Genomic DNA, 20044 nt, shown 5'->3' on the forward strand with positions numbered 1-20044 from the left:
ATATATATATATATATGGAATCTAAAAAAGAAAATGGTTCTGAAGAACCTAGAGGCAGGGCAGGAATAAAGATGCAGACATAGAGAATGGACTTGAGGACACGGCGAGGGGGAAGGGTAAGCTGGGACGAAGTGAGAGTGCCATGGACATATATACACTACCAAATGTAAAATAGATAGCTAGTGGGAAGCAGCCGCATAGCACAGGGAGATCAGCTCGGTGCTTTGTGACCACCTAGAGGGGTGGGATAGGGAGGGAGGGAGGGGGATGCAAGAGGGAGGAGATACGGGGATATATGTATATGTATAGCTGATTCACTTTGTAATAAAGCAGAAACTAACACACCATTGTAAAGCAATTATACTCCAATAAAGATGTTAAATAAATAAATAGAGCAAATAAATAAATAAGAACAGTATCTATGGTACATGTTGATGGGCTGTACCAATGTGTACCTTGTTAAGAAATATCCTTTTCTTTTCCCTAAATCTTTTTACAAGGGTTTTGAAAATCAGGCGGGCAGGTTTCTGAAGAGCCAACATATTTTAATATTGATTGCCAGTATGAATATTATTGGTAACAGTGGGATGAAAACCAGATCTACATCGTGGTTTCCTGTCGGCTGTCAAGTCTGTACTGAGCTGTGATTATCTTAGCTCTTCTTGCCACCAGCTCAGCAGTACTGAGTTGTGTTTTGTCGGTTATTTTTTTTCATCCTGCTGTAAATTTCAAAATGACAGCAAGGCCCTATTTTAAAGGAAGTGAACATGTGATGTCACTTCTAATTGGTTGTGAAATGCTTGCTTTCTCCTTCCTAAAAAGGGGCTGCTGAAGGATGGAGTTGAAAACTCAGGTTCACCTTCTGTGTTTTGGTGAGCTGCTGACCTGCCCTCCTTGCTGGGGGTAGCAGCCAGGCCACGCCTGGGCGGGAGAGGTCTGTGGAGGAAACGATGACTGATCGTGGGGCCTGAGAACTGTTTGTACACTTCAGCAAGACTGCTGGAAATCATACCAGACCTCTGGAGAAGCCCACCCAGACTACCTGCCTTCCAGGGATCCTCGCTGTTCCCCAGGATTCTGGTTCCCATGGGAGTGGGGTCATCTCAACCTGTCCAGAGCTCTGGCCTCAGGGACAGCCCTTCCTGGAGGGACCGCAGTCCCCTTTACTCCCGATGCCCATCTCCATGTGTTCTGTCTCTTTGCGAGGTCTTCCTGCCACTCCACTGTAGCCTCTTCTTCACCTCAGCACAAGATGGGAGGGACTCAGGCAGTTTGAACTGTTCATAAGTCAGGGTTAAACAGGCTACGTGGCAGAGAGAGGACTGTACCCTTTTCTGTAGAAGTGGGAACTAGTCCTCCATGTTCTCCAGGAGCTTCCAGATTGACTCTAAATGGAGATGAAATATGAGAGTGATTAGCCAGGCAGAGACATTTAGAAACGGAAAAACTGACAAAAAGGTGACTACAGTTTTTGAAGACAGTTGGGAGGAAAGGGTTGAAAATACAGTCGATCATTTTTCTGTCATATTTCCTCCAAGTGCTCCACTGTCAGCGACATGGTATCCTTTCTAATCAGCAGGTCAATGAATGGAACATATGGAACACTCTGATTTTTCACTCCAAATTAGCCGCTAATATTTTCTCAATTACTCTTTTCAATTACTCTTTTATTATTTATAATTTAGATAAGCTAACTCTCCTCTCATATGTGAGATAAAGTAATCAAGCCTCACCTTGGCTCTCGTCAAAGCAGATAAGAGTGTGAGCTTTGCCATCGAGACTCCTACCTGGAACCATTTGAAAACCTGCTTTCAGCTGCAGCCCAGCCTCTAGGACTGCGACTATGGGATCTTAGAAAACAGTGTAACTTCCCTGAGCCTTGTTTTCCTCATCTTAAGATGGGGACAGTTATTCCTACTCATTAGGGCAGTGGCAGTTTTGGGGGTGTAAAACACCTACTGTGGTGCCTGGCATGTGCTCAGAAAGTGGGAAGTAGTGTTTGTTGCTCTAATTGGGAAGTAATAATAATCTAGCATGTGGTGACATCTCAGCAGTAGGCACCTGAAACCTGCTTATTCCAGTAATGCTCAAAAGGCCTTTAGCCAAGAGTCTATAATGTTAATTATAAAATCATTTTCATCTGAGTTACTAAAAAATTATTTTTCTGTTTTTGTTGTTTTTCATCTTTCTAGTTAGACATTACCCACTCTGGGAAGCTGCATGAGATGCCCTCTGGGTGCCCTCAGCCCCTCGCTTCCCTCCATCAGAGCCCTTCCCACTCTGGCCTGTCTCCCTCCCTGAACCACGGGTCAGAGCATGGACGCCGGCCGCATGACATTGAGAAGCTCCGAATCACTGTTTTGCGTGTTTCTGCTAGTGAAAAAAACGGGGAGCTGGTCATGTAGCAATGCAGGGTGCCTTTGAAACAGGAGTGGGGCATGAGCACCCAAGAGCCGGGCTGGCGTGGAAGCCGTTTCTGCAGCCGCGGCCCCAGGCCTCACAGCGGGGCTCTGTTTCCTAGGTCGGGAACTACAAGCGGACCGTGAAGCGGATCGAGGATGGCCACCGCCTGTGCAGCGACCTCATGAACTGCCTGCACGAGCGGGCACGCATCGAGAAGGCGTATGCGCAGCAGCTCACCGAGTGGGCCCGGCGCTGGAGGCAGCTTGTGGACAAGGGTAGGGAGGCCACCGCATGGGGCGTCTCAGCCCCAGGCGCCCAGGGCAAATTGTCAACCCTTTCTGAGCCAGTTTCCTCTCTTGGAAGATCGGGGCAGGAGTTTGTCTCACAGTTTCGGGGGGCTGTGATTCGTCACCCAGCAGCATAGCCTGCATGAGCTTTCCTCCCCTTTCCTGGGGACACAGGACTCCTGTCCTCGAGCAGCATCCAAGACTCCTGTGGCAGTCCTTGTCGTCCAGAGGACGTGCTGCGCTTGCCGAGTTAACAAGGAGCAGCTCCTTCAGGGCCCAGCCTTGAGTAGGCTCCTATCCAGTCAAAGGCCTTGCTGCTCAGCACCGTGGTTTCTGACACTCAGACTGTTTATTTGTAAGCTTGGCCAAGTAGTAAGTCAGATAAGACTAGATGGTGACATCTGGCAGGCTTTCTAATACTGAATTTTAACAGGAATAACTACAGGTGTCATATGATGTAGGTTTTGCCTCCCCTCCCTCCCTAGCAAAAACTCAGAAGATTCTAGAGCTTAGTGACAATGCTGCTGTGGATATGGATTGTGCTCAGAATGCACTTCCCAGCAGTAGAGGAGGAGCTCGATTGATTACAGGATTTCCTGGGACAGACGTGGGTTAGCGGGCATTTCTCAGGGTATGTTTTGGGGCAGACTCTTCTACCGTGACTGACTGTCCTCAGGGGAGCCGACCAGGGGGAACCAGGCTGGGGCGAGGGACCCCCAGGTGACTTCAGTTGGGTCTAGACCAGCTGCCCGTGTTTCACCTGTTGCTGAAATGGGTTTTCTGTGGAGCTTAGCACAGTGCCATGGTACAGAGTGGGTGCCAGGGAGTGGGGTAGCCATGCTTGGGTGAGGAGTCTCTGGGGATGAGCCAGCTCCTTCAGGAAACGGTAGCTGTTGTTATTTTATTTCCATCTGCCTGAATCCCCTCTCTCAGGATCCAGCTGTCAGCGCCATCCATTCTGTTTATTCAGAACCTGAGGTTCATAAAGCACTCTTGCCCGCTCACTTTGTGGATCCTTCCACAAGACCTAGGCAGGACAGGGAGCTGCTTGTTTTGTAGACGTGAGGGATTAGAGGTTCAGAGGGGCTAATGTTCTATGTTTATTCATGCACGCACACGCACACACACACACACACACACACTCACCCACCCACACACACTCATCCACACACACACACTCACCCACACACCATGTGTCTCTGTGTCATTACCCAGCTCCAACAGTCATTGACCCCCGGGAACGCCTTGAGGGCAGGTGCTGGGTCTTCCCATTTCCGTCCTCAGCTTCTGTCATAGCCCATCTCTCCCTCCATCACTTCACGCCACACCCTCAACAAAATGATGGGCCACATTAGGAGTTTTCTTCCTGAGAACAGTGAGTGGGGTGACCCAGGCAACCCCACACTGCTATCTAGAGAATTCTGTCTGGGCCAGAGTAGATTCCTGTCTCCTCCTCTCCTTCCCCAGGACAGGGCTTCCATTCTGCTGAGGAGACAGTCCTTCATTCAACAAGCAGTTCCCAGGGTCCTGCTCTGCATGGAATGAATGGGCCTTGGGAGAATGTGTGGTCCAGTGGAGGGGGAGCCAGGGGCCAGCAGGAGCCCGCGTGGTGGGCTCCGAGTGGCCTGGCAGAGAGGTCAGCTCATTCCAGAAGGCCCTCCTTCTCTAGCCAACCTTAAGCAAATCAAAACTTCCAAGATGAGGAAACTTGAGTTTTTCAAGAGCTCAGTGACTTTACAGAAAGGAAATGTGTGTAATCCCCCAGTTTCCCTAACAAAAGAACAGATCCAGCTTCAGTTCCTTATTCTTTTCTTCATCCCAGGAACTGAAAAAGAAACGGCACTGAGAGAAAAATATCTGAAACAACCAAAAGGAAACCTCCCAGCTGGGCAGCCAGGCTGCCGGCCTAAAACCCCATCCCAACAGCTGAGGGAGGTTAACAGAGGAAATCCCCTCCCCGCAGTGCCGAGTAACCCACCAGCTTCTCTCCTGTGCCAGGGCCTCAGTACGGGACGGTGGAGAAGGCCTGGGTGGCCGTCATGTCCGAGGCAGAGAAGGTGAGCGAGCTGCACCTGGAGGTGAAGGCCTCGCTGATGAATGAGGACTTCGAGAAGATCAAGAACTGGCAGAAGGAGGCGTTTCACAAGCAAATGATGGGAGGTTTTAAGGAGACCAAAGAAGCCGAAGATGGCTTTCGGAAGGCACAGAAGCCCTGGGCCAAGAAGCTGAAAGAGGTGCATCCCTCCTGCAGGCCCCTGCCTGGCCCCCACAGCCTGCTTCTCGCTGGCCAGGCCTCCCACCTGCAGCGCCCCCTCCTGCACTCCCAGGGGTTCCTGCCTCAGCTTTAGGCACAGAATGCTGCAGCTGGTAGCCAAAGGCCCACGCTCAGGCCCGAAGCCTGTGGTGCCTAACGTTTACCCATGCTCAAGACTGAGTGCTTTATGTGCCTCCTTTACATAATCCGTATCAACCCATTTCCCAGTCTTGGAAACAGGATGAGAACCACACACAAGGCGTAGAGCTCAAAACCCAAACTCTCTCTCTCTCTGTTTTTTTTTTTCCCCCAATAACTCCATGTCATGAACCTTCTGGTCTATCAAGAATATTAAATCGATGCAAACTATTACATTTAGAATGGATAAACACCAAGGTCCTACTGTATAGCAGAGGGAACTATATCCAATCTCCTGGGGTAAACCATAATGGAAAAGAACATTAAAAAAATAACGTGTATCTGTGTAAAACTGAGTCACTTTGCTGTACAACAGAGATTGGAGCAACACTGTAAATCAACTAGACTTCAAAAAAAAAAGTTAAAAAAAAAATTAAATCCACAGTTGCCAAAGGTTATCTGAGGTTAAACTATTGTAGAATAGCTTCTTAAATTTAAGCAAGCTTGCTAAAACCCAGATTCCCAGGCCCCACCTCCAGATATAATGATTCAGTAGGTCCGAAGTGGGGCCTATGGGACTTCCCTGGTGGTCCAGTGGTTAGGACTCCGTGCTTACATTGATGAGGACCTGGGTTTGATCCCTGGTCGGGGAACTAAGATCCCGCATGCCACGTGGCACTGCCAAAAAGAAAGCGGGGCCTATTAATGCTCAGTTCTAATAATCTCCCAAGTCATGCCACGCCCACTGGTCTAAGGACTACATTTTGAATAGCACAGTTTCAGAAGACCTGTTGGTAGCACTCAGGAGCTAGTAATTAATATCCTAGATGGAAAACCCTAGCTCTTAACCACTAACAGTGCCTCCCACAGCCCTGGGAAATTGTCTGTTACAGAGACTTAAAAGTCCATTTGGACTAGTAAAAAGTCCAAATGGACTAGTACTAGTCCAACTAGTACTAGTAATGGTCCAAAAGTCCAAATGGACTAGTACTAGTCCAACTAGTAAATTGTTCTTTAAAAAGTCCAAATGGACTAGTACTAGTCCAACTAGTACTAGTAATGGTCCAAAAGTCCAAATGGACTAGTACTAGTCCAACTAGTAAATTGTTCTTTCTCTTTTATGGGTTTTTCTCTCAAATTTGCAACGATACTGATATTCATTTTTGTAAAAGTAGCAAATGGAAACCATTGAGTCTCACCCAGCCTTGGCTTGCCGGAGGCTGTCATACCTACCCCCCAGCCTTCAGCACGCGAGGACCTGCAGCCTGGTCTGCCCAGGCTCAGGGTGTACATGCCACTTCCCTCCAGCCCTACTCCTGCCACTGGCTTTTCTCAGGAGCTGCACTGCCTTCCTCCTTCTCAGAATCACCCGGAACAGACCTCCGTCTTTAGGTTGTAGCAACGGACTTTCCTTCTCTGCTCTGTGCCTTGGCTTTTGCCACGTCTCCTTTCTCTTCCTTCTTGTCTCTGGTCCCATTTGTAATGACACTATCTCCCTCATGAGGCAGTGGTTACAAACTCATCTTTCTTCTCTAGAATGAAATCTGTGACTTTGGCTCAAGTAAGAAGTGTCTGTTAAATTACATATATACACACACATCCATATCTATATATATATACGTGTGTGCGTGTGGAGTGTGCCCATAACCCTGCCTCCCAGCGTTGCACTCCTCTTGCCTTGAGTTTCCCGCTGCCTGCCGGCTCTTGCCTCAGATCCACAGCTCCATCACATTCTTGCTCCATGTCGTGTGTGTGGTTTTCTCTAACCATTCCATGTACTGCTCTGCCAGCCCAGACCCACCCCCTGCACCTGCCTCTCCTCCCTGCTTTATCCTCCTCCTTGGCACTTGCCACCTTCTAATTTACTCTGTACTTGAGCTGTTTCTTGGGGCTGCCTCTCCCAGCTAGACGGTAAGCTCCGTGAGAGCCCAGGCTCTTTGACTGGCACTGTACCCCTATTGCCTACACGTTTCCTGACAGCAAAGCAGGTGCTCCGTCAATAGTTGCTGAATGAACGCCTCTGTTTTACTTGTTGTAATTAATACTGAACATACAGCTTTGCACCTGGCTCTTGCCTCTCGTCTTGAGAGCGCAAGCACTTCCCACAGTCCGTGTAGCCTCCAGCGAGGATGTGGAACTTCAAACGTGGTGCTCAGGAACTCATTCTCCCGCAGGTAGAAGCAGCAAAGAAAGCCCACCATGCAGCGTGCAAAGAGGAGAAGCTGGCGACGTCACGGGAAACCAGCAGCAAGGCGGACCCATCCCTCAACCCTGAACAGCTTAAAAAATTGCAGGACAAAGTAGAAAAATGCAAGCAGGATGTTCTTAAGGTAAATTGTGCACTTCTCTTTACATATTGAGAGCACACGCCTCACCCGTTCACATATCCGGCACGCAGTGTACCTTTGTCGCTGCTTAGTCGGATGCTCGGACAGACGGCTGCATCAGTGAAACACATGGCTGCCCTCAAGGTCACGCCTTACCTTACCAGAGCCATTAGTGCCCACCTCAGGACCAGGGCAGACCCGAGTTCTGGGCAGGCAGGGGCAACGGGTGACTCCTGTGCACGGGGGACAGGGCAGTGGGGCAGCGGGAAGGAGGAGCTTGTGCACGACACGAGTTGTGGATGTCAGCAGCGGGGAGCTGATGGGTGCACTGGTTCAGAGGGTTATGAGGACCAGACGGCCGGCGGCCTTGCAAGGCAGGAAAAGTAAGGCGCTTGGGGCGTTGCGGCAGGGAGCCACCGGGAGAAGGTTAGAGAGCCTGGGAGGGGAGGGCCGACATGAGCAAGGCTCTGGGCCTGTGCCCTTGGCTCCCAGCTTGGCCCCCAGCCCCACCCTCCTCCTTTGCTCTGTTTTAAGGGCTGGGCGGCCAGAGGCTGCCCCTGTCAAGGGCCTGCCCTGCTGCAGTGTTCACAGAAGAGAGTCCCAGCCTGGATTTGGAGAAAGAAGTGATGTTAGAGGGGAGGTGTGCTTCAGGAACAGGTTGTGACCCCGAAAGGGGAAGCAGGAGTCCCGAGCTGATGTGTTACTACCTGCCCACCTTTTCGGGCCTCAGATGAGCATCACTGAGCCCCAGGGAATTAGGTGGTGTCATCTCTGTTTTGTGACGTAGGAAACGGAGGAACCTCGGAGAGGTTCAGTCAGGTGCCACCCAGTGATGTGAGCGTGGGAGAGCCCGTGCCCTCTCCAGTGCTCTGTCCTCGCATAGCAAGGAGGGTGGGAGATGGGGGTTCATTGCTCAGAGCGAGTGTCAGAATCCCTCGGGGAGAATCCCTCCACCCCCGCACCTGTCTCTAAGACTGGGCCTGAGCCAGGAATCTGGGGTTGTGGAGCAGCCTGGGGGCAGGTCCTCCTCCGTGGGACCAGGTGAGGAACCTGAGACCACCTGCTGAGTGTGGGGGGCACCTGGACTCAAGGAACACAGGCTGGGGGGGACTCCAGGGGCTGCCTTCATCAGGTACACAAGGAATTGGGTGCCCAGGAAAGTGCCTAGAGGAGAGATGAGGCATCTCCATACCCAGGTGTGTGTGTATGTGTGAAAGAGAGAGTGATGCATGCCTTTCATGTTTTACAACCACCCAGAACAGACTCCACCGAATTGATACACTGGCAAAACAAACCCAGGGCCTGAGGTCAGACGTCAGGCACGTGTCAGGATGACCAGGGCACTTTGTAGAGGGTTCCCTCCCTGCCTCTGTGGTCTGGCCAGTGACCTCAGGGCACGATGGTCCTTGTAGGCTGAGAGCTGGCCTGGAGAGGAGGGCAACTCACTCCCGCTGCCCTTCTTAGCAGTTTCTAAAAACCAACACTAGCTAGCTGCACACGTCCTTCTGTGTTTCTTATCGGTCAGGCAGTGACTGCATCTTGCAGCATCCATCAGAAAGGAATGTCTCACGTTCTGTGCTAAGAATCACAGTCCACGTGAGGGTGAGGGTTGCCTCTCATTTCACTCCGTGAATATTTATTGGGAACTTTCTCTGTGCTAGCAGTTCTCCGAATGACGATGACCAATGACCGTGCTCTCTACCTGGCCTGTGCTGGAACGGGGCTGCTCATGAGCACAGGCCGGGTGAAGCCCACCCCCACCCCCCCGCCAGGGGTCCAGGGAAGTTACTGAATGGTGAAGGATCCCAAGAAGTGGTTGCTCTGTGTCACTCTGATGGCACCACTGGTGTTTGAACCCACAGCTGCTTGTCTCTGGGCCTCTGAGCTCAAGCTGCTGCGAGCCGCCTCGCATGTATAGGCGTGGGCAGTTGATGATGATGAATAACCAGAGCAGCTGTGGAGCCATGCTCCTGCTGGGGATGCCCAAACTCTGGCAGGGATGACCTTTTTCTGGGGTCATAGAGGACCCAAGCCCAGCCAAGGCAGGAGGCTTAGAAGAGAACAAGGAACCAAAGATAGCAGGCGAGGGGTGAGGGGCAGAGGTGGGGACTCTGGGGGTGGGCAGGCCTGCTCTCTGGAGGTTGGGGAACGCTTCAAGAAGAGGGTCTCTTTGGAGCATAAAGGGGAGTCTTACAGGGCATGAGTCAGAGAAAGTCGTCTGGGAGAGGAGCAGGGGAGTTGGCGAGTAGACTTGGATCCCAAATGGGGGCAGAGAAGCTGCTCTAGAGGTGGCAGGGGCCGGGCCCTGAGGCCAGGACTTGATCTTAAAAGCACGGGGTCCTGCAAAAGCTCAGGGAGGGTTCATTCCTTCCTCAGAAGGCCCCACGCTGTCGTCAGAAACAGAAAAGCAAAGTTCCTAGGTGGCCAGCCCATCCATTCGTGATCAACCCCCATTTTTCAGGGTCTTGATAGTGGAAAAGGCTTGTGATAAATGAGCGGCCCCAGCCCTGCCATCCCTAACTTTACCCTAGGAGGCTACCATCACTTTGATGGTCCCACCAACAATCAAAAACCATGTCGGGGTGGGGGAACTTCCCTGGTGGTCCGGTGGCTTAGACTCTGCGCTCCCAATACAGGGGGCCCAGGTTTAATCCCTGGTCAGCGAACTAGATCCCACAGGCCGCAACTAAAAAGATCCCACATGCCACAACTAAAAAAAGATCCCACATGCCGCAACTAAGATCCCATGGGCCGCAATTAAGACCTGGTGTGGCCAAATAAATAAATAAATGTTTAAAAAAAAAAAAACAGAAACGTGGGGCGCAGGGAAGATTGCATGGGTTTACTGACCCCAGGCATATCCTTGCGAGGTAAACGTGCTAACTTTAGCCATGGCTCTTAGGCTAAAGACATGACACACTGTCCCTAGACACCCTTGAGAATAGGACATACCTATATTCATATTTTCTTTCTGGTAAAACCCCTTCTTGAGGACAGTCTGGGGAGGAACAGCTGTGTTGGGGATGTCTTGGGCTGGAGGAAAGGGGACTAGGACTCTTTTGAATGCCTTGGTGCCGCTTGGTGTCATTGTCTGTCACCTCATTTGAGTATCGGGATACTGTGACGTAGAAGCACTCTGTTCTCTGAGAAGGAAAGCGAGGCTCCCAGAAAACGAGCAGCACAGGCTTTGGCCACGGGTTTGTCTGGCGCTCGGAGCCCTGTGATCTTGCCTTTAAGGTAACTGTCGAGCCACTGCTGCTGTAGGCAAGATCTGAGGCTCAGCCCTTCCCCATGGGAGAGAGGACACAGGCGAGTGACGTGGGGCTCGAGGCCACGCACACTGGGCTCCAAGTGACCGCCTCTTCCCCAGTGGCTACCTGTTTGGGTCTTACTCCAGCTGAGAGCCCTGGCAGATGCCAGGAGTGTGATTTGCATTTCAGAGGTGGAGGGGCTGGGACTTGAACTTGGAACTCTGTCAGACTCTGGAGCTTGTTCTCTTTGGGTTTTGGAATCTGGGGGGGGCTGGGGGACGGAGCAGCTTTCCCCAAGGGCGACATTGGTGGTGGGGAGAGCATCCAAGATGAGCCTGGGGGAGCCTGGCGTGTGGAGTGTGGAGGGCTGTTTCACAGCCAGATTGGGTGGGTGCCCCTCAGGAGCAGAGCTGGGGCGTGAGTCCTCTGGGCAGGAGCTTGCGGGGCAAAGGAAATAGATCGGGTGCTTCTTGGATGTGGGGTCGCCTGAGGAGTAGTCTAGATGCTGATGGATTCAGAAGTGGTGGAGGGGAGCAAGGGCCGGGTGATGGACAGGGTGGTGCAGAGCCGGGCTCACTCGCTCTCGGTCAGAGGCAAGTGGGCTGAGTGGAAGTTGGTCTTCAACTCGTGTGCCTGGACTTTCTCGTAGACCAAAGAGAAGTACGAGAAGTCCCTGAAGGAGCTGGGCCAGGGCACACCGCAGTACATGGAGGGCATGGAGCAGGTGTTTGAGCAGTGCCAGCAGTTTGAGGAGAAACGCCTGCGCTTCTTCCGGGAAGTTCTGCTGGAGGTTCAGAAGCACCTAGACCTGTCGAATGTGGCCAGGTAAGTGTCCCTTAGCTGAATAGCACATCCCAGGGAAGTCAGCGGAAAGTTGCTTTGGAATAAAGATCGGTTGCTGCTCTCCAGCCTTGGGGTGGCAGTGCTTGTCAGAAGGTCTTAAGTTCCCCTGTCCAGGGAGGGCCCTTTGGCCAAGCCTGCCTGCGGCCATGCAGTGTCCTGCTGCCTGGGACAGCTGCTCCCTGGCCTGAGTCGGATGGCCGCCTGCTACTCTCTGCCAGCTCTGGGTGCAGTCCTCTGCATCTGGGCAGGAAGGGAGGGCCGCGGCTTGGACCCGCCACTGTTGCACGTTTGAAATCAACCCGGGAGCAAGTCGAGCAGTTCCGGGGCTGGCACACCCTGCCCCTGGGATGGCCTTTCTTTGAGGATCTTTGCGAGGTCCTTTCAGTCCAGAGCAGCTGGCTGCCAGCTTGTTCCTTGACTTCCAGTGGTTCTGGGCCTTGGGCAGCACAGACCCTCAGAGACACGGTTCTGAACGGAGACGTGGAGGCTGTGATATCCCTTCCATGCTTTCCTTGTCTTTGGTCCCATGACACCTTCGTCAGGGCAGAGGCCCGTGCTAACCCTGGACCTAGACTTCTGTCATCCACATAGCAGAGCCATTTAGAAATGACTTACAAGTTAAAGCTTGTCGTGAATAGGAAATTACATTCTTTTTGTCTCCTTCTAATAGGAAAAACATCAAAAGCAACAGTTATTGTTCAGCTCCTCTGCCAACAACTAATGGATCCTTATGAGTGTCTGTGAAGGAGGGGCATTATTCCCCATCTTGCTGATGAGGGAGCAGCCTGGCGTGGTTAAGGGACTTGCCCAAGGCTGCACCGCCAGCTGGGGCAGGGCTGGGACTGCCAGGCTCTTCTGCGGGTGGAGTAACTCCCATCGTGCGAGGGCTTGTCCTCGGTTGATGTGCCTTGCTTCCCTTAGTCCTCCAAGCCACCCTGGGGAGGAGATGGTATAGTAGTGTTCTAGGGCTGCCATAATGAAATACCAAAACCTGGGCAGCCTAGAACAACAGAAATTTCTTCTCTTGCGCTTCTGAAATCAAGGTGTCAGCGGGGCCTCACTCCCTCTGACAGCTCTGCTGTAGGGGAGGACTCTTCCTTGCCTCTTCCAGCTTTTGGTGTTTGGGGTCAATCCTTGGCCTTCCTTGACTTGTAGGCGAGACGCATCACTCCAGTCACATGGCCGTCTTCTGTGTCTTCACATTGTCTTCCCTCTGTCTCTGTACCCAAATTTCCCCCTTTTTATAAAAAGGTGGTTTTTTAATTTACAGATTACCTCTGTAAAGATCCTATTTTCCAATAAGGTCCCATTCCGTGGTACTGGGGCCTAGGACTCCAACATTATCTTTTTTGGAAGACACAGTTCACCCCATAACAGGTGGCATTATGCACACTGAGCGGAGGAAGACACTGAGGCCAGGCCCAGAGAGGGTAACTGACTTGCTAGCCATACAGCCTAGAAGTGAAAACACCAGGACCCGCAGTGGTCATACTCCTATCTGACACGGTCAGCTTCCTAGGGAGGCGAGCTGCTCTGAGCGGTCAAGCAGAAGCAGGAGTCCCCCCAGGTGGCTCGTGGGGTGTGCAGCCACCACAGCACTGGCCAATCTTGGTTTACTGTTTTTGCACAGCTGAGTGTAAACCTTCCTGCTTTTTTGAAGGGATAAGGGGGAGCTTTCTGACACTGAATTCTGGACCTGGTTAAATGGGACCACACAGATTGGTGGCCCGTGTGGCCCAGATGCCAGCACCTTTTGTATTATCTGACACAGAGCAAAGCCAGGTTGTTGCCACCTGGTTTGATTTGTCAGAAGCTGAAGCTATGGCTTCCACGCCGTGGTGGTTGTTTGTCCCATTCTGTGTGCACCACGGCCAGATGATCGTCCAACTGAGCCAGGGCAAGGGTCTGATCTGCCTGTGAAGTCGACTCTCATGCGGCTGCAGACCATGGCGCCAGCTCTAGGCAGGCCCTGGGCGAGGCTGAGGGCTGGCCTTCCCGTCCTTCGAAAAGAGTCACACTTCTGTCTCTGATTTAGCTACAAAAACATTTACCGAGACCTGGAGCAGAGCATCAAAGTTGCCGACGCGGTGGAGGACCTGAGGTGGTTCAGAGCCAACCACGGGCCAGGCATGTCCATGAACTGGCCACAGTTTGAGGTAAGAGGAGGCTCTGCCTGTGACCTGTTGGCCTGGGAGGGGCCTAGGCCCACAGGGTCGAGTCATACACTGTTCTTTCTCCATCCGACTCAGAGCTGGCCTGTGCCCTGTTTATGTGGCAGCATTTACACATGGCAACCCTAGAAACCAAGTGGATGTTTAATGTTCTGGGGGGCTTCAGGATTACCAAAGGGCCTTCTGAATCCCTGGTGAAGATGCAATTATGTTCTTTGTAATTGAGAACGTTGATGGTCACTTGTTGACCATCTGGCATTCCCTTCGTGGTGAGTCCCAGGAGTTGCAGGAGTTACAGTTCCGTGCTCAGCCCTGTGGGATGGCCAGGGAAGGAGTGGCCACAGTGCATTCCAGGCCTGGTGGGCCAAGAGCACCAGCTCAGCAGCCTCTGGTCCAGGACGAGAGGGGAGCATGGTCTCTGTGTAGCTGTTCTTACCCTTCACATGAGGGCTTTTCCTTATCTTCTTATATAAATTCAACCAACTTTGGTGTAGGATTAACTTTCTTCTTTTCCCATTTTCATGGGTCCAAGCTGTCCAGTATCTTTACTTGCAAAATTCAAGGGCCTGGGGATCTCAAGGCTCTTCCAGCCCTAGAATTGGGTCCCCAGGCCCCACCTGGCCTCCTGTTGATAGCAGAGAAGGCAGTGGCCACAAGTCCCACCACCCTGTTCTCTGAGGGAAAGGATTCTCCCCACCTCGTGGCGAAGCAGGGGCTGGGAATGGCCCCACAGTGCCATGGCTGCTGCCTCCCCCGGAGAGGATGCTGGAGGCAGCCCCCTCTGCCTTGGGCTCCAACCACCTGGCCCCACTGACTCGGTAGCGGCTGGATCCCAGGCTGCACTCAGATCCTGCCTCAGCACTTACTAGCTGTGGGATGCTGAGCAAGTCATCTGCCCTTTTTGTGACTCAGTTTTCCCATGTGTAAAATGGGGATGACAACAGCCCCGATCTTCTTGGTGGCTGGAGGTTCAGTGACCTGGTCCATACTGGGTATTGCCCCTGGGCCCACCACACAGAAGCTTGTTTGGCCCCGTCCCAGCCTATAGTTTTTTCAGTCCGCATCCTTGTGCCTCTGTTTTCTGGAGTTTCTCAAGAAAGCTTCTCCAGATGACAGTGTGGGTTCCTGGAGCTGAGCATTCCCCCTGCACTGCCTTTAGGAACCGGCTCCCAACAGGGACCAAGAGCAGAGGCCCGGGGCCTTCCCAGGTGGAAGTGGACCTAGAGGAGACAGCACAGCCCGACTTCTCCTCCCGCTAGTGATGGCACGCGGGCAAGAAGCGAGTTGGTGATGGGACTTGTGCACACACCTGGATTCTTCTCTGTGGGGAGTGTTTGCTGCTCTCGGGAGAGGCTCAGGAAACCCTCTGTGACATGTACCCCCTCCAACCCCCAGGTCCCTTAGGGTTGTTCATCCCTACCCAGAGAACAGAATGGTCTGGAAAGGAAGACTTGACAGGCAGTCTTGCTGGGGTGGGTGTCCTGGCCAGAGCCCATGGTGGCCCTTCTCTCTGTGGGTCCCACGGGCCGGGTACCCATGCCTGCATGTGTTGCATGCTTGCAGCTCTTACAGGATCATGCTTCCTTTCTCTAATGAAATTATTTGTTTTTATTTTCCATGCCACAAGGATGAAGTAAGTTCCTATTTTATGGCTAACTTATTGAATTCCAAACCTCTTGCAGTGTGTGTTCAGCCCAGGTGGGTCTGTGTGTGGCATCCGCAGCCTGCTTCTGACAGCGTGTGCTGGTTAAAGAACCGTGGCCACAGTGTAGCCTAGGCTGTTTTGTTGTCCAAGTTAATAGCGGACCCTTCCCTTCAGAGTTGGCCTGGTGTTGATCACATCGGCCCTTGGAAGCCACCCCATCAGGACGGATTTATATTTCAAAAGGTCCTATTTGCAGGGCAAAAATAGAGACACAGACGTAGAGAACAAACATATGGACACCAAGGGGGGAAAGTGGGGGGCGGGTGGGGGTGGGGGTGGGATGAATTGTGAGATTGGGATTGACATATATACACTAATATGTATAAAATGGATGACTAATAAGAACCTGCTGTGTAAAAAATAAATAAAATTCAAAAAAAATTTTTTAAAAAGGTCACTATGGGGATTCTGAGTTCCAGTTGAGTTCTCAGTCAGCTTATTTCGGTTAAGAAAATAATTAACAAATAAATAGGTGACCTAAGTTTGGGGTTGAGGGCCCAGGTCTGCCGCCAACTCTGCATGGGCCAGTCACTTTTCTTTCTGGGCGTTGGTTTCCTCATCTGACAAATTGGCAGGTTAGACTTCAATGTTTCTAAGGTGGCTTCTAGCCTTGAAATTCCATAACTACACATGAGCAAAGCTCATGACTCAAAGCAAAGCTCAAAGTCATCCCAAATATTAATTCAGATAAAGTTGTTTGATAATGGGTAGAAATGGGGCAGGGGGAAGAGTTCATTAAATGTGTACACACACATGCTTTTCTCCCAGTGTTTTCAGTGCAGTTGGTAAAAGCCTGTTCACATGCTGGAAAAATAGTGAACCTCTGGGGAGGTAAACACTGCTTTGCTTTGTTAGCTAGCCCCCAGCACGCTGCTCATGTTGGGGAGGACGTTCTGGGCAGGGAAGGGCACTGCTCCTTGGAGACTTGAGTGGCCGGGTTGCCCCTGCAGTGATGCGGGAGCTTCCCTGGGCCCCTGATTTTGTTTGCACCCAGAGCCCATTTCCCACACTGCAGGCTTGCTCAGACCCCCACGCCCAGCCCTCTTGCCCTGCTGACAGTTCAGGGCACGGATGAGAGAGTCTTCAGCACTGAATGCCAAGCCCCTCGGAGGGTGGGCTCTGTCTCCTTTGGAAGTGCCAGGAAACCTGGCGAGGCCTCTGGCTGCTGCTGCGGACCTGAGGGTCTGGAAGCTGAGTGCCACAGGTGCAGGGGTTGGATGGGGAGGCTCCCTGGGACTGGAATGCAGGATCCCTGAGTGTCGGCTCCAGTCTTCTTAGCATCCATCCGTCGCTGCAGGCTGGGCCTGGTGCTGACCTCCAGGCCCCCTGAGGAGTCCACACTTTGCACAGTGAGGAGGGGTCAGTGGTGGGTGTCATGAGCCCGGGGTCTGCTGGGTAACAAGGGAGAGCAGAGGCAGCAAGGGTAGGTGCCACTAACTGTGCGGGGCAGGCCACTGGCTCGCTGGCCGGTGTTTTAGACTGATGTGGCCTCAAACAAATGAAACTCCTGATTTCTCTCCCTCGGTACCCGTTGCTCAGGAGTGGTCTGCAGACCTGAATCGAACCCTCAGCCGGAGAGAGAAGAAGAAGACGGCTGATGGTGTGACCCTGACGGGCATCAGCCAGACCGGCGACCAGGCTCTGCAGAACAAGCCCAGCAGGTGGGCACTGGGGCGGCCTCAATCCCTGGAAAGGTCCCCTTGGTCCTCTGCACGGGCTGGGACGCCCCCCCGCCTGGGACACCGGGAGACTCCCCGATCAGGCCTCGCAGGGAGCCCCAGGGCCATCTTTCCAGACACTCCCTGGCTGCCTGCGCTCTGCTGGGCAGTGGCCCAAGGTCATCTCTGGAGAGAATCTTCAGTCCACCTGGTGCCAGAGCTGCAGAAAGATCCAGAGGGGGAGCCTTTCCCACAAATGTGCTTTGGGCCCCAAATGAGGGGAAGAACTGATGTTAGGTGCTGGTCATTATGTGTCCCCAGTGGTGCACACGGGCAGGTAGAGGGCACTGTCGGTGGGGTCCTTCAGGAGGGTTCAGGTGTCCTGGCCAGGTTTGTACTTACTTCCCCGTGCCGTATGCAGGTGCCTGATTCGGGGGTGGGGCATCGTCAAGTGCCCCCCTTTTTCAAATTACCTCTTTGCTGAGAGCACTGGTTATTTCTGACCTCACTGTTTGCTAAAACTGAGTTTGGATCAAAGAGGTGGCACTGAGGTCCTTTAGAACCTCCTGGAAAGTTTGTGCCAGATGAGGCCACAGAGTTCCCAGCAGATAAATGTTGCTGTCCTCTGCAGAGCTGAGGCTGCCCTGCAGGCCCCGGGCCCAGCGGCCTCCACGGCATGCTGGGTGATAACACACCTCAGGCTCATGGCTTCCTAGGAAGGGTCAGTGCAGGTTCCGCAGGCCTTTCTGTAGCCCTGGGCACTGAAGCCCCCACCCAGTCTCCCTGGGCTGACATGGCCACTTGTCATTCAGCTGCTGTGCCACCGTCTGGGCAGGTGGGCCTGATTAAGTGACTGCAGCAGTGAGCACCATACCAGGGGTCAGGCCAGCACCTGTGTGACTGTGGGCGGGGTGGGGCGGCCTAGGCTGGCCAGGGCTGCTGCACAAATTCAGCTGCCCAGCACCAACCCCCTTTCACGTCAGCTGGAGAAAGATGCTGAGGAGGGAGGAGGGCCTGGTGGTCTTACACATGTGGCCCGGATGTAGGCAGCAGGCAGGCGTAGGCCCAGTGCCTCTTGCCTGGCCTGAAACCAGTGTGGCAGTTGCCGGCCACTTGGGGTCACTCTGGTGGCATTTGAAGCATTTCCTTGCCTACCCTCCCCTGCTCTGACTGAGCCATCCCCCCAGCACTTTGTGGGCCTGCTCCGTGCCGCCCTGGCTTGGGAGGTGGTGCTGGCCTGCGGGGCCCTGCCCTGCAGCTCAGTGGTGCGGTCCCTCAGCTCAGAGTTCTACAGTGGGGTGCCTGGGCTCTCGGGGGCCTGCCTTATCTCTACTGTCTTGTTCTACGCTCAGTACCTATAGTCACTGCATTTCATCACCTGGCTGTCAGCACTCAGGCCAGGCTGGGGTCAAATTTCTCTCTGGTCCCCTCTGGGCCTGGCACACAGTAGGCAGTTGATACAGTTAAGCAGATGGATTTTCCCTCTCTGGAGCACAGAAGGGGTCCTTTCTTCCCAGAAAGGGCTATTCAGCAGGCTTTGGTTCCGATTTTGGAAGTTGCAGACCCAGAAGAACCAGGGCGGAGGCTGTTGGGCCTTTTTGTAGTCAGAAGGAGAGGGTACGCTGCTCTGTGGGGTCTGGAGAGCTCCGGGAGCCTCCCTCCTGCTCTTGGCAGGGCTCTGAGCCTCCCCAGCTGTCACCCTCGCCAGGCTGAGCCCCACAGGCTGTCGGCTGCCAGCTCTCAGCAGAGAGCCAGGTGGGGCGGACTTTGGAGAGAACCCCTGAGCCCAGAAGCACTTTGCCTGGCACTTTGCCAGCGACAGCCTGTGCCCACCTCAGGATAGACTGTGTTCAGACACAAGGAGGGCAAAGGGAAACCTTGTTCTCTCTTAGACACTTAAAGCGCAATTAACAGCCAAAGCGTTGCCAAGCGTTTTGCTAAAAACAGGCTTTCTGCGCAAACAACATATTCCTCCTATTTGACGGGGAGCCGATTTGTCCCTTCAAACCCTGGCCCTGTGATCCTGCAGCTGGGAGCACCCGGGACCTTGGGGGCCGCCGAGTTGGGGTCCCCTGAAAGCTCTCTCTCTCCCCGTAGTGACTTTAGTGTCCCGAGCAATCCCGCACGGTCAGCGCAGTCACTGTCCAGCTACAACCCCTTCGAGGACGAGGACGACACGGGGAGCACCGTCAGTGAGAAGGAGGACATTAAGGCCAAAAAGTTGGTGAACAAATGTTTCCCTCTGGTTTCCACCTCGCTCCTTTGTCTCTCCTCTCTGTCCAGGGTCTCACCCCCTCGGCACTCAAAGCAATGCATGAGGCCTGCAGGAGGTGGCCCGGCTGCCAGCTGGTGGACGGTCTCTGGCTTCTCGATCTCTTAGGGAGGGAGGCACCAGTTAACAAGCTGTGGTTGCTTTTTCTCTGTCCTCTGTTAACCCATGTCAAGGTCCCGGCACACCAGCACAGGAAGATAGGCATGCCGGGTGGCCCCACAGGGAGCCTGCCCACGCAGGGCTGCTGAGGCGGCTGTGATCCTGCAGAAGGGGTCCCGGCCCAGCCCCAGGGCTCCCTCGGCTGCCTGGGCGGGGACCAAGGCTCCAGGCAGGGCTTCAGGCCTCTGCCAACCCCATGCTCAGGGCCCCTGGGTCAACCCTTTCTTGCAGTGTGAGCAGCTACGAGAAGACCCAGAGCTGCCCCACGGACTGGTCAGACGATGAGTCCAGCAACCCGTTCTCCTCCACGGACGCCAACGGGGACTCAAATCCATTTGATGAGGACACACCCTCGGGGACGGAAGTGCGGGTCCGGGCCCTTTACGACTACGAAGGGCAGGAGCACGATGAGCTGAGCTTCAAGGCTGGTAGGTGGCCCTCCTGGCTAGCATCTGGGGCGAGTGCTTCCAGCCTGCTGGGGGAGGTTGTTGTTTTTTAAGTCTGCTAAAATTCCTGCTAGTTTCATTTGTGTGTTCGCCAATCCACCGCCCGCCCCCCCCCCCGCCCATTTTAAAA

At 53.3% G+C, this 20044-nt stretch overlaps 1 protein-coding gene across 1 annotated transcript in view; it reads left to right on the plus strand.

Moving 5' to 3' along the window:
- PACSIN2 (protein kinase C and casein kinase substrate in neurons 2) overlaps positions 1-20044 on the plus strand; it is a 41061-nt gene that overhangs the window by 15814 nt on the left and 5203 nt on the right. Inside the window, exons 2-9 of the mRNA XM_007453940.1 lie at positions 2522-2678; positions 4689-4924; positions 7257-7412; positions 11310-11485; positions 13539-13659; positions 16919-17040; positions 19135-19257; positions 19700-19896. Of these exons, the coding sequence (XP_007454002.1) occupies positions 2522-2678; positions 4689-4924; positions 7257-7412; positions 11310-11485; positions 13539-13659; positions 16919-17040; positions 19135-19257; positions 19700-19896 (1288 nt within the window). The remainder of the gene's footprint in view (positions 1-2521; positions 2679-4688; positions 4925-7256; positions 7413-11309; positions 11486-13538; positions 13660-16918; positions 17041-19134; positions 19258-19699; positions 19897-20044) is intronic.

Source organism: Lipotes vexillifer, unplaced genomic scaffold (assembly GCF_000442215.2).
Source record: "Lipotes vexillifer unplaced genomic scaffold, Lipotes_vexillifer_v1.1 scaffold382, whole genome shotgun sequence".
Lineage (NCBI taxonomy): Eukaryota > Metazoa > Chordata > Mammalia > Artiodactyla > Lipotidae > Lipotes > Lipotes vexillifer.